Here is a 13,277-nt window from a genome sequence, read left to right on the forward strand (position 1 = left end):
AAGACTTTAAAAGGTGAAAAATGAAAGTTTAAACCTCAATATTAGAAAAAGGGTCACAAATAAATAATAGAAAGCAACTGATAAAAGTATTTATTTCTGGTGACCTATCTAAAAACAACTACATTTAAAAAAGTGCTGGAAGGTGAACATTAAATGAACTCAATTGGATTGTTTTGCCCCAATAAAGATTAATGCAGCTTAGCTGCCGTCAAATGGTTTATTATTACTGATAAATCGTTTTAAAAAACATCTCTATTTGTGATGGCCATCCCCTTATTCAGAGCTTTCTGGAAAATGGGTTTCTGTGTAAGGGATCCAAGCCTGTATTACTATAACTGCCACTGACACTATAGGGCGGCCATTGAGTAATGTTGGAGGAGTAGTTTAACAGTTCTGGAAGGGACATAAGTTGGACAGTCTTAGTATCTAAATAAAAGGACCCCTTTTTCACTGGCCCCTCCACCACTGAGGACTACACTGCCTGTCCTTGCATTTGATGACTGCAAAAAAGAAACTTGGTGGAGTGTGAGTTAAGTTCCAGTTAACGTAGCATCAATCACAGAGAAGAGTCAGGAGAGTGAGGAGCTGGAGGAAGAAGAGTTGTCTATTAACATAACATTGTGTTTAGTCAGCAGGTGAAAAGGCACTGAGACCCAAACAAAAGGAGGTTTTGTATCCCCTTTTCTAACAAGTCTTTTGTTGCTGCATTTTTTCCTAGACGCAAAAGCTAAAGGCCAAATGCATAGAGAGCCTCTCATTTTTCAGGAGAACAAAATAACACTTTCTTTCATCAAGTCCCACACTGCTGTCAGAGAAAATAAATTAGGCCCAGACACATTTCTCCTTTCTGAAATGCCTGGAAGAATTACCATTTGGTGAAATGATATGAATTTAAATATCAATGAAGGACAGATTTATCAGTGGGCAGAGGGCCTGTTTGCCAAAAGTGAGGATGTTTTGTATTTCCTATATGTTGCATTAGCGGGGTCCACTTCAGGGTATTGGCCTGGGGCACTCGAGGTTAAATAATGGATGTACCAAGGACATAATATATTGTATTAAGGATGTTAATTAAGTTGTTATTTAACTGACCACTCCCAGCACCCCATCTTCTCTCCTACAACAGTTTCTTCCAATCACCAAACGGGTAAAATATGTTATTACTTATGGGAAATTTGTTTAAGGGCTATAAAGATAGCAATAAGCCAACCCTTGGCTTTCAGCTCTTTCTACCCTATTAATCCCACTCTTTCTTGTCTTGGTACAAATGTTGGGGGTAAGAGCAGGATGGGGGGAATGTGGGTGCTTCAGCAGGTGGTCTAATGTTGTCCAGAAGACATTCTTTGATTGTAGAAGATTTCAGATTATGTGACTAAATACATATTCAACCAGGGCTGATTGTTTCAGTCAAGGTTTAACATGCTGATCTCAACCCAGGGACTAGAAATACACTTGAAGAAAGAGTAGATGGACAACTGGTGAACTAGACTGGGGATCAAAAGAGGGCTGGGAGGGTCAGGGGTCCATGCTGGCCCCCCTCTGCCATTGTGTCTGTTTCCTCAATATGCTACTGTATTATGCCACTGACTGAATTCAAGGAAGGATCTGATTCTGATATGAATATGAAAAACTAATTGAACATACTTGGTTGGAAACAATAGAACTTGAATCAGAAAGCTGCACAGCAGTTTGGAACAGGTCAGATGAATCACCAGACAGGCAGCCAGAGCTGAGGCAAGAAGCAGTAATGGAGTCTCACAGACAGCTGGGTTGTAACTAGTCTACATACTAGATAACTACATACTAGATATCCCAAGATACTCTCAAGTGCCAAGTACTGTGTACTTCATCAAGCAGTGTAAAATGGGCTGAGATGTGCTGTACCGTCAGCCTAGGTCAGAAATTTACTTAAAATCCAGACCTGGACTTTCATAAGAGCCTCCAAGAACATTTTTTTTATTTGTGCCATTTTTATTTACCATTGCACTGTTGTTGTTTTATTTCTGCTCAGGGTGTCAGTATATTTTGGGTTATCATGTTGCTAATTTATTTGCTCTAGTGCCAAAACCTACATGGCAGTGGATGTTACACATATGCCTCTTCAACTTATGTCAATATTTTTTCAAGTTTTTATTTCATTCAGTGGAAACTAGAACTGTTTCTGCAAAACAAAAGTGGCAGAAATGGTATAATGGAATATTCATATGACTGCAGCTCCCTCTGCTGACAGATCAGAATACTTCATGCAACTACACTTCCTGCTAATAAATATTAACTGGACAATTAGTTGTTTTTTTTTCCACCCAGGTCTCATGAGCTTATTACAAAGGCACAAAGACTATTCATTTTAGTGCAATGGCCAAAATGAATGCAGTTTTTTAACCAGAATTTTTTAATAAAATTTCCGAAGTGGATAACCAGAACAGTAAGGAAACCCAGGAAGGAACACTTCCTATGGTTTATTTATAAACACAAGTGCAAAGTCTGTGGGCCCTGAAATTTACCCCTTGGACAAAGTCTACTAGAGAAGACTGTAGTGGCTCAGCTCAAGCCTCAAGCCCATTCTCAGACCTGACCCACTTGAACACCAAGTACACACTAAGTAAGCTGTTAAAAGGGTAATTGTTATAGTTGCACAGGAAACAGATGGGTTAGTTAAGATGGAAATTAAAAAGGAAGTGTCCCTCCTCTTAGGCTCCCCCTTGCTACCAGCTTTTCTGGTAGGGACACTTTCTGAGTTAGAGGAGGGACTGAGGAGGGACTCGTTGACAATGCATTTGTATTTCGGTGCATTTGCACAAATAAATGTTTGATTTGAGGTTCTGTGCATGTTTCTAATTTAAGTGTCTCTATAGATATATCATAAGACAAGGTTCAACTCCCACTGACATTTGGTTGAAGGGGTAATTGGAGTTGGAAAAGTAGAAAGTTAGCCGAGACCTGTACCTCTAAATATATATATAGGTTTATACCTTTGCTTTCTGCAGCAGGCGAAGGTTCCCTAATGCGATGATAAGATGTCGCTGTGACCTGTTTTCATGCCTTCATAAATTTCTTTTGTCACCTTGCAGGAGAAATACTTTCCTGCCCAAGTGACACTTTTATTAGGCTGACAGCGACCTGGCTCTAAGTTGTGATGTAGGCAGTGGCCCTGTGATACAAGGTCCAACCAGATTTCAGATATCTAAGAACAATGCAATTCTGAGCCAGAATTGGTAATATCTATACAAGGTTGAAGTACCAAGGTGTTGTCATTGCATTGTGTATCCTGCCATATGGTACAGCACAGCAGAAGCCTGTGATTGAATCAATGCCATTTTGTTCATTTTGGTTGTCCAAAGTGGATCATGGGTGAGTTTTTCTCATAACATTAATTGCCTAAGGCAAATAAAGGGGGGTGACCATGTGGGCATGTTTTTTTTTTTTCCGAGATGGGTCTCGTTTCACTTGTTGGCAGGTAACTTTATGTATGTGGCCCTATGATTACTGATTTTGATTCTGCATAAGAAGTGTGTCCAATGAGGGAGGTGCAAGTGGACTGCTTTTAATTTAAGAATATTGATATGATTCAACTCTACATTGGCTGCATTGACATTGGCTCGATGATGGTTGAATTTACTTACCCAACCGAGTTAGCTAGTGTTGGATGTCACAATGAAGTGGTGCAGGAACCAACAGACCCTGCCACGCATATGACTGAGGACTTGATGCCTCCACCAAAGAGACAGTTTTGTTGGCAGAGCCATTGAGGCACTGAGGTTGTGGTGCAGGGAAGTCCAGTTGTAAGGGACATGTGAAATGATGGGAAAGCTATCCCTTCCATCGAAAAGGTTAAGTTGCATGCAGGACTTTGTACTGATGTATCTGGTAGTTGCTCTCTGCCTGGCAGCAGTTTTATCTTGTACTGTTTGTCATCAATCATTTGTTGCCTTGAGAATCTTATTTCTTGTGTAAATGATTGATTATATGGGGCAGATAGTGCTCTTTGCATGATGAACCTTCCAACCATGTGGCTCTAGAATCTATACTTGTGGGTGAAGATCTTCATTCTGGTGTCCAAGGACCAGTTATTTCTCCAGGAAAACAATTCTCCCTGCGTTCAGTAGCTCTGTGTAATGCAGGAGAGATTGTCCCTTTCACCGGTAATAGAAGAGGAGTCGATGGCGGAGCTCTCCCCACTCCTTCCTCTCACCTTTGTCCGCCGCAGCTATCGTGGGATCTCAGTAACTTTCAGCCGAGTACTTGTATTCATTTAGAAGAAATATCCGCTGGCAGCGCAGGCGGACATATCCCCAGGAGGTGGTAGGATTAATATCAGTATGCGGCTTTATTTAAACATACACAGTGGTAGATAGAGAGTGGGTGTGCGAAGAACTAACGCATTTCGTGCCCCACAAGCTGGGCACTTCCTCAGAGATTGTCCATTTGACTAGTGCAGGTGGTAAGGACAGGGCTACCGTGTGCCCGCGAGCACTGTGCTCTGCACCTTGCGTGAGATTTTGTATCCAGTCCAAGGTGCAAAGTGCAGCATTTTTATTAGATGCAAATGCAGTGTAACTGAGCACCAGGGGTGCAATGTTTTATATGGTACAATGTTTATCTGGACATTCGTTCCTATTTGGTGTCAGGAAGAAAATGCTTCAAATTATTTTTGTTGCCTTCTGTTGAATTAGGCAGAAGTTAAATGGAAATTATATAAGCATATATAAGCAAAGATTTAAACCTGAGGGAACATTGTCTCCTAGCATTTTTATAACTCACAGCATTTGAGAGATCGAAGGAGACAGCAAAAACACAGCTATAAATAATAGATGCCAAAGCAAAAGTGCTTGGATCATTACTAACGACAACATCAGCAATGCAAAGGTATTTTCAAGCGGTTGGCCCCCTTGGAAGGGGCAATGGTGTGCAGTGACAAAACGCCCCATGCGCTGTTAACTGAAGGATTTCTTTCAAGTAAACTTCCCCTTTAAATACATGCCCCCATATGTAATAAAATACACTACGTTTGCCCAGGAGAAGTAACCCTAAGCAACCAATAAGACGTTTGCTTTAAAACAGGTGATCAGTAAATGCTACCTGCTGATTGGTTGCTATGGGTTACTGCTCCAGGGCAAACGTAGTGTCATTTATCACATAACCCCGTGACATATTATTTTTAATGCTGTCTGCATATATATTCACATTTGTGTTTCCCACACTAACAACCAAGCAAAATGCCCTACATTTCTATTCTGCAAGACAAGGGATTTAAAAAAAAAAAGCATATATTAATATCATATTGTTCTTTCACTTGAGTCCAGGTTCCATGTGCCTTCTGGGGTGCTAATCAGTAATGTATATTTAACATATGCACAGGCTTCATGCTTAGCTGAACAACTGGCATGTGATACATTGAATGCATTCCAGTCTGACACCTCATTCAACATTCTCATGGACTGGGTGGGGTGGCTAATTCGACCCACTACATTTTTATAATGACAGAATAGTCCTTAGGCGAGCGTGTCTACACAGCAGGGATAACTGGCCAAGAATATCACCCATAATAAATTGCCACAAAGCTGAAAACTGTCAGGAGAGCACTTTCCATACTAACCCTAGTGGCAACAGCCCACCAATTTGCATTAGGGCAGGTTATTTATATAATAATTATGTTATGAAATTAAAAAGGAAGTGTCCCTCCTCTTAGGCTCCCCCTTGCTACCAGCTTTTCTGGTAGGGACACTTTCTGAGTTAGAGGAGGGACTGAGGAGGGACTCTTTGACAATGCATTGGATTTCGGTGCATTGGATTTTCGGATATTCTGAGACAATTTGCAATAGGTTTACATTTTTTATTATTTGTGGTTTTCTAGTTATTTAGCTTTTTATTCAGCAGCTCTCCAGTTTGCAGTTTCAGCAGTCTGGTTGCTAGGGTCCAAATTATCCAGTACCACAATAAGAGACTGGAATATGAATAGGAAAAACATGAAAAATAAAAAGCAGCAATAACAATAAATGTGTAGCCTTACAGAGCATTTGTTGTTTTTTATAGGGTCAGCGACCCCCATTTTAAAGCCGGCAAATAATTCAAAAACGATAAAAAAGAAAAATTGAAGGCCAATTGAAAAGTTGCTCAGAATTAGCCATTCTATAACATACTAAAAGTTAACTTAAAAGTGAACCATGCCTTAAATCCAGCTCTAGCTATGGAAAGTACTATATCTACATCTCACCAATGGACTTATGAATGTAACACTGCCTCCAGTGGTTGTATATTGCAATACAAACGATAAAATGATTTGTGAAGCTGTGTCTTTAAAACAAAACTTCTTTCAGACATGGTAGTACCCTTGTTTTAATAAAGAAGAAGAGCCATACAAAACATGTTCTATTGCAAAATCCATAACTGGTATCGGCATATAACAAATCAGCTTATTACAAATCCAACCTTGTTCAAATCCAGAGGTGATCAGTAAAGTTAATGTCACAATTGAAGATCCTTGAAAAAATGATTAAATTATTATTTTTTTTTTACAAAAAAAAAAAAAAGATCCAGGGACCCTGACAAACATGCTTACATACAATGCACCACTCAGTTCCATGCATTGGAAAATAAATGATATTGCTGGCACTGCATCAAATAATCATTCAGAAAATCAAAATACAGCTTTTGCAAAATTTAAAGTAAAAAAACCTACTTTGTGTGATATTGTATCACAAAATACCATAATATCTGCAAACACACATTGATCAAATCAGAAAGGAGAAATAGGATTAAACCCTAGAGAACAGGTTCACATAACAATTCAATAGCTGCCCCTACCCTGCCCCAATAACAACAATATCATAGTGAATACAGGTTTATAGTTACTTCCATCATGGATAGTAATGTATATAGGCGTGTAGCCTGATAGGGTAGAAAGAGGCGATACTGTACAGTAAGTACCATACATTATTCAAAGTACTATAGAACTATAAAAACAACGATTTACATTTCCCAGTGGCATTCTCACTGAAAGCATTTATATGGTACAGGTATGGGACCTGTTATCCAGAATGCTCAGGACCTGGGTTTTTCCAGATAATGGATTGGATCTTCATGCCTTAAAGAAGAAACAAACCCCTTATTGAAAAAAACCTTACCCAACATAGACCCTCCCTCCCTCCTTCCCCCCAGCTTAGCTGTGTCCCCTGGGTAAATGCCCCTAACTTTTTACTTAGGGTTCAGAGTTCACGGCAGCCATTTTCCAGGTCTTCGGTAATCTGAGAAGGAGTCCGGCATGGCGGCGCATGCGCAGTTGGAGCAATTTCCCGGTTAGTGACAACTGAGCATGCGCCGAAATTGCCAGAAATTGCCGAAATGCTAGAAGAAGACACAAAAAGGGGAAAGATGGCTGCCGTGAACTCCGATCCCTGAATCTGCGAAAAGGGAAATCATTTTTAAAAATTTGGATTATTTGGATAAAATAGAGTCTATGGGAGACAACCTATCCGTAATTTGGAGCTTTCTGGATAACGGGTTTCAGGATAACGGATCCCATACCTGAAATAGACAGGGCTAGTTCGAGGGAAGAGCAGGTGAGCCTTGGCCCTTTGTTGGGGGGAGTGTAGATAAAAGTACAAATTACATTATATTATGCAATAATTACTAGAGATGAAATTCATTATATACACAGAGGTGTAACTACAGGTGGTACAGGGGTTTACAACCCTGCCTGGGCCTTAAGACCTGAGAGGGTCCAATGGATATACAGATTTATTTATTTACTAATAAAAATAATATAACAACAAGAACCCCCATGCAGGGTTTAAGAAATAAAGGAGGTGGTGGGATAACAATTGGGGTCATGGATGTTTGAGGCCAACAAGGCCCCTTGCACTGAAATATTTGTACTGGGACTGAAGTCCATCTTGAAGGGGATGCTTAATGCTGCTGTGCAACAAAAAAATTGGAAGGCCACAAGCTGGACATCCCTGATTTATACAAAACATTCCCCTTTGGATAGGGACCTCAGTCTTCCTGCATTGCCAGAAGTCCCACCAGAGTTTAACCCTGAATTTAAATCGTACATTGTCAACTGCATGTTGCTGAACCAAAACACCTAGCTCTCGGGGGATGCTGGGAACTGTAGTTTAGCAACAGCTGTATTGCCCCGGGTGAGGAAAACAAAATCCCTGCAGTAGAGTGTATATCAAATATGCCACCACAAGCTGTGAAGACAAATGCATGCATCTATTTTATTTACTGACGACATGTTTGAAGATACTGATTTTGCTGCTAGGTACAAAGTGAGGAATACCTTAAAAATATCTTAGTAAATATGTATAGAAAGCAGAGTATCTCCTGCTGTAAATACATTTCTATGACAAATACAGCCATGCTGAGAATGTCCTGGGTATTTTTGTCCAATGAAACAGCCAACTCAGAGTTGTTCCTTTAACAAGTTACATTGCCAGTTTTCTTCTTTGGTGCTTAATCCAGTGCCGAGAATTACAGGAGCAGTAACACCAACAAATGAAAGTGTTCTAAAGTAATGGAAATATGATGTACTGTTGCTTGCACTAATAAAACTGGTGTGTTTGCTTCAGAAAGACTATTATAGTTTATATACACTAGCTTTTGTTTAGCCATGGGCAGCCATTTAAGATAGGGAAAAAGGAGAAAGGGCACAGGTTACAAAGCAGATTACAGATAAGACCTCTTGTATACAATGGGATTCTTCAGAACTTATCTGTTATCTATTATTAGTGATGGGCTAATTTGTCCCATTTTGCTTTGATGAAAAATGTGTGAATTTCCTGCGAAATTCACGAAGCAGCGAAAATTTAAAGGGATACTGTCATGGGAAATTTTTTTTTTTCAAAATGAATCAGTTAATAGTGCTGCTCCAGCAGAATTCTGCACTGAAATCCATTTCTCAAAAGAGCAAACAGATTTTTTTATATTCAATTTTGAAATCTGACAAGGGGCTAGACATATTGTCAATTTCCCAGCTGCCCCAAGTCATGTGACTTGTGCTCTTATAAACTTTAATCACTCTTTACTGCTGTATTCCAAGTTGGAGTGATATCACCCCCCTCCCTTTCCCCCCCAGCAGCCAAACACAAGAACAATGGGAAGGTATCCAGATAGCAGCTCCCTAACACAAGATAACAGCTGCCTGGTAGATCTAACACTCAATAGTAAAAACCCATGTCTCACTGAGACACATTCAATTACATTGAGTAGGAAAAAAAGCAGCCTGCCAGAAAGCAATTCTCTCCTAAAGTGCAGCACAAGTCACATGACCAGGGGCAGCTGGGAAATTGACAAAATGTCTAGCCCCATGTCAGATTTCAAAACTGAATATAAAAAAAATCTGTTTGCTCTTTTGAGAGATGGATTTCAGTGCAGAATTCTGCTGGAGTATGACAGAATGACAGGATCCCTTTAAGAAACACGAATTTTGTAAATTGCGTACGCCGGAGTTGACAAGTCAATGGACATCCGAATAATGTTGATGCGGGACGGTTTTGAAGTGTGTGCCTTTTTGGACGTGCAAAAGTTTTTTTGGCGCTGGCGAATTTTCATGGCAGGTTTGCGAATTTATTCGCCAGTGGCGAAACGCAGAAATTTGCTGCACTATCTTTTATGTTTCCTGTGCTTAAATGGCTGCCACAATAGCTACACAGCACCTTGTTTATATAAACTATAGTACAGTTTCTGAAATAAACACATTACCAGTGCAGGGAAACAATACATAATATTTTCATTACTTTAAAACACTTTCATTTTTTGGTGTTACTTTTCCTTTAAAAAACGGAGATACAGTGAATCTAAGAACATCTTAAGTCCCTTAAGATGTAGATCCGATAGAGTCAGAGTGAAACGTTATGTACCCGGAGGAAGCAGAAGGGGAACTTAGAAAACTGTTGGCGCTTCCTTTGCTTTCCATTTTGGTAAGATGTTCCTGCCCGTCCCACTCTTTGCTCAAACCCGTCTCCTGGCTGGAAGAGTCGGCACAGCTGTTCTCTACAGTTGTTCCGCTCAGTTTCTGAGACTCTCTCTTCTGAACCCGTTTTTGGCTGTTCCGATGTCTTCGGTGCCCCTCTGTGTAAAATCGTTTGTGGTCATTGTGAGACCTCCGATGACCAGGAACATTGAGTGTGCAACTTTTCTCGTGGGTTGAGAAACGTCGCAGGGCCTGTGGCTCCCGCTCAAAGTCTGTCAATGCAAAGTGAGTCATTGCTTGATGCTGCAGGGCATCCGGGATAATGGAGATGGAGGAAGATCTGATCGGACTTTTCCTAGGACTTGGGAGAGGCGTTTCATCAATGAAACTGACTACCTCTTCCCGACTAAAGCACTTGTAATCCCCTTTGTAAAGTTCTTCCAATGTAAACTGTTTCAAGGAAATGAGGCTTTCTGAAGATTTCCGGCACTTCCGATACAGCATGTTTGGATCCTCGTGATATGATACAAGGCTGCTTCTTCTTTCTCGCCGAGGAAGTGTAAAGAATGAAATTGCAGCCACGTCCTCTGCTGAGCCCCACCCATGAGGAAAGGCTGGGATCTGTCTGGTAGTCCAGATCTCTGTTTCATCGTGAGAATAACGTCTAGTCGGAGGAACCTAAAAAACAAAACAAACCATCAAGATGCGCCAATTGCTGTTCTAAACAGAGAACTACATGCTTGATTATAAGATATTTATTGGAATGGGAGTGTTCAGATTCCCGTAAAGGCACAAACTAAAAACACATGGCATATGTGTTTGAAGAATCCAGCCATACGTGTTTCTAAGAACAAATATCCCATTCTCAATAATGAAAGCAAACGTCTTGAAAGTACATCATGGCTTGGTGTGGAAAAAATATACTGAGATCTGGGTAGCAATTTGGTCATCAGATAAAGTCAAATCAAAGCAAATACACTGACATAGGTGACAAAAGTCCTATAGGTCTTGTTGAAAATCAATGGAAACTTATCAAATATGGCAGTGGTTCCCCTGGGGGTGGCTTAGAGCAGTGGTTTAGGGTTGGGATCAGCCTGAAGGCCATTTATGGTGAGAATTAGAAAGGTCATTTGCTTTCCTTGATACACCTGAAAGCCCAGCAGTGGTGAGATTTGTGGTGGATATGTATTTGCTGTTGGAGATATTTGCACGGTTATGTTCCTTAATCTTATTTCATTAGCTAAGGAGTTCCTGAACAAAGGTTAGACTTTCAAGGCTGTGGCTAGAGGTTGGACCTTTAAGCACTTGAATTGAAAAAGTTTGACAATAATTAAAACAAGGGATGAACAAGTTTCCAGATGCTCCACTGTATGTTCAACCGAAATGTTACTAGGGATCCTAGCATCACTGATACCACTTTTTTCATTTTAACCTGTTTTTGTTTTTGTTTGCTAAGCCCTCTATTGTCTAGAGCCCATCCTTTTTTACAAAATGGGCTTAATTGAAACTGATGGGCATTATGTAATAAAAGGCACTAAGTTTGCCCAGGAGCAGTAACGCATAGTAACCAATCAGCAGGTAGCATTTGCTGGTCACCGGTTTAAAGGCAAATATGTCATTGGTTGCTATCGGTTACTGAAACTTGGTGCCTTTTATTAAATATGGGGGTAAATCTATTATCTTATGGAAATTCTAGAAGATTTCCTAGGACAAAAGATTCATTCTAAAATGTCTCTGTTGAAATCTGCAAACAAATACAAAGACAAGTGTTTCTTTTTTATTAACACTAGAGACAAGTGTTTCTAATGAAATAGAATGGGGCCTTATATTAGTAGATAGTAAAGAACTGTTTATTTGTAATATAGAACTAATAGATTATAGTGTCAGATATGAAAAATCTGTGACACAAAAAGATAGATATATATATTACTTAAAAAGTGAAATAATCCCTCCTCCGTCTACCCTGAAATCTACCAACTTGGAATGGTTGTATCGTTCAACCAACTTTATATGTAATAATAACCATTGTTTTTACACTGCTAAATAACTGCATATTATTGGCACCACATTTTTAGTATATGTAGTCCAGTGTGTGTGTTCCATGACCAAAGTACAGTTCAACCTCAGTTCTCTATAGTATGTGTGCCTCCAGATTCTATTGGTGGGAAGTCTTGGTGATAATCTTGCAGTCATGAAATAGCATGCAGAACTGCAGGGGAGTATGGAATGTAGAGAAGAAGCCTGGTAAGAATTAAGTGCATGAACACAATGACTGTACCAAGCAAGCAAGGTGAGACTATATAGGCGTAGGCAAGAGAAGCTTGATGGAGAAATCTGGGGGCATTTTTTCCTTTTGGTCCCTGATGTGCTTTGGGTGGTAACTCTCCTTTGTAGACATAACAATTAGTCCCTAGACCAAATATCAGAATCTTAAATATTGAGCTTAGCAAGACAAAACGAGATATCACCATGAAACCCTAGGTCATTTTCCATGAAATATCCTTCTTTAAATAAACTCTAGTTGGCATGTCAGATGTAATTGATGCCATATGGCAACTTATATTTTATTATTCCGATGCAACACAAGCCAGATGTGAGATATATCAAGAAAAGAAATACTAGCACACAATGCACATGCAGCCTTTAAAAGAAAAATAAGCACACTGTAACTAAATGAGTTGAAGCATCCGAGTGCCATAAAGCCATGCAACCTCTAAGGTTCCAGTGCATCGCACGTCTCCATGGCACTCACACATCAGAGAAACAGAAAAACCTAAAAAAAAAAATAAACAAAGAAAAATGCAGTTATTAATTCCAGCGCTAGAGAAAAGTTGCAGTTCTCTCCACGTAAGCTCTTGCGGTATAAGGGAAGGGCTGGGGTTATACAATAGAGATGAATAGGTTTGACCTTTGGTTGCACTTGAAGCTGCCCCCGTTTTAAATTCATTAGGCATCATGTTGAGGGAAACAGACCAATCTGAAATTCAGAAAGCACAAGACCAAATTACTAGAGATCGACAGTACGAGAGATTGGTTCTCTGTAAGAAAAGCGAGCAGCAAAAGTGCAAGCAAATAATCCAGAAAATATATCATTTTGGAAAGAAAAGGCAACGGAAAAAAAAAATAATAAAGACTGACTTTCCACCAACCAGGGAAACATTGGTGCTTTTTTTTTTTTTTGGAAAATGTAAAAGTTATTACGTGTGAAATGTTTATCCCCTCTGTGTTGAGATTCTTCACTTGCCCAGCATTATAATCATGTAAACTAAAAAAAAAAATCCACACAAAAACAGAACAAAATAATGAGACATTCAAAGGAGTATCAGCAGAGAGAAACATATTTAGCCAAGTGTCAAATGGAAAG

The 13,277-nt window shown here is 39.7% G+C and overlaps 1 protein-coding gene across 2 annotated transcripts in view; it reads right to left on the reverse strand.

Moving 5' to 3' along the window:
• Positions 1-9,695: 9,695 nt before the first annotated feature.
• gpr153.L (G protein-coupled receptor 153 L homeolog) overlaps positions 9,696-13,277 on the reverse strand; it is a 61,512-nt gene continuing 57,930 nt past the window's right edge. For both annotated transcript variants that reach the window (XM_018226120.2, XM_018226119.2), the window contains one exon: positions 9,696-10,591. In XM_018226120.2, coding sequence (XP_018081609.1) covers positions 9,818-10,591 — 774 coding nt within the window. In that variant the 3' untranslated portion in view covers positions 9,696-9,817. The remainder of the gene's footprint in view (positions 10,592-13,277) is intronic.

The sequence above is a fragment of the Xenopus laevis genome, chromosome 7L (genome assembly GCF_017654675.1).
Source record: "Xenopus laevis strain J_2021 chromosome 7L, Xenopus_laevis_v10.1, whole genome shotgun sequence".
Lineage (NCBI taxonomy): Eukaryota > Metazoa > Chordata > Amphibia > Anura > Pipidae > Xenopus > Xenopus laevis.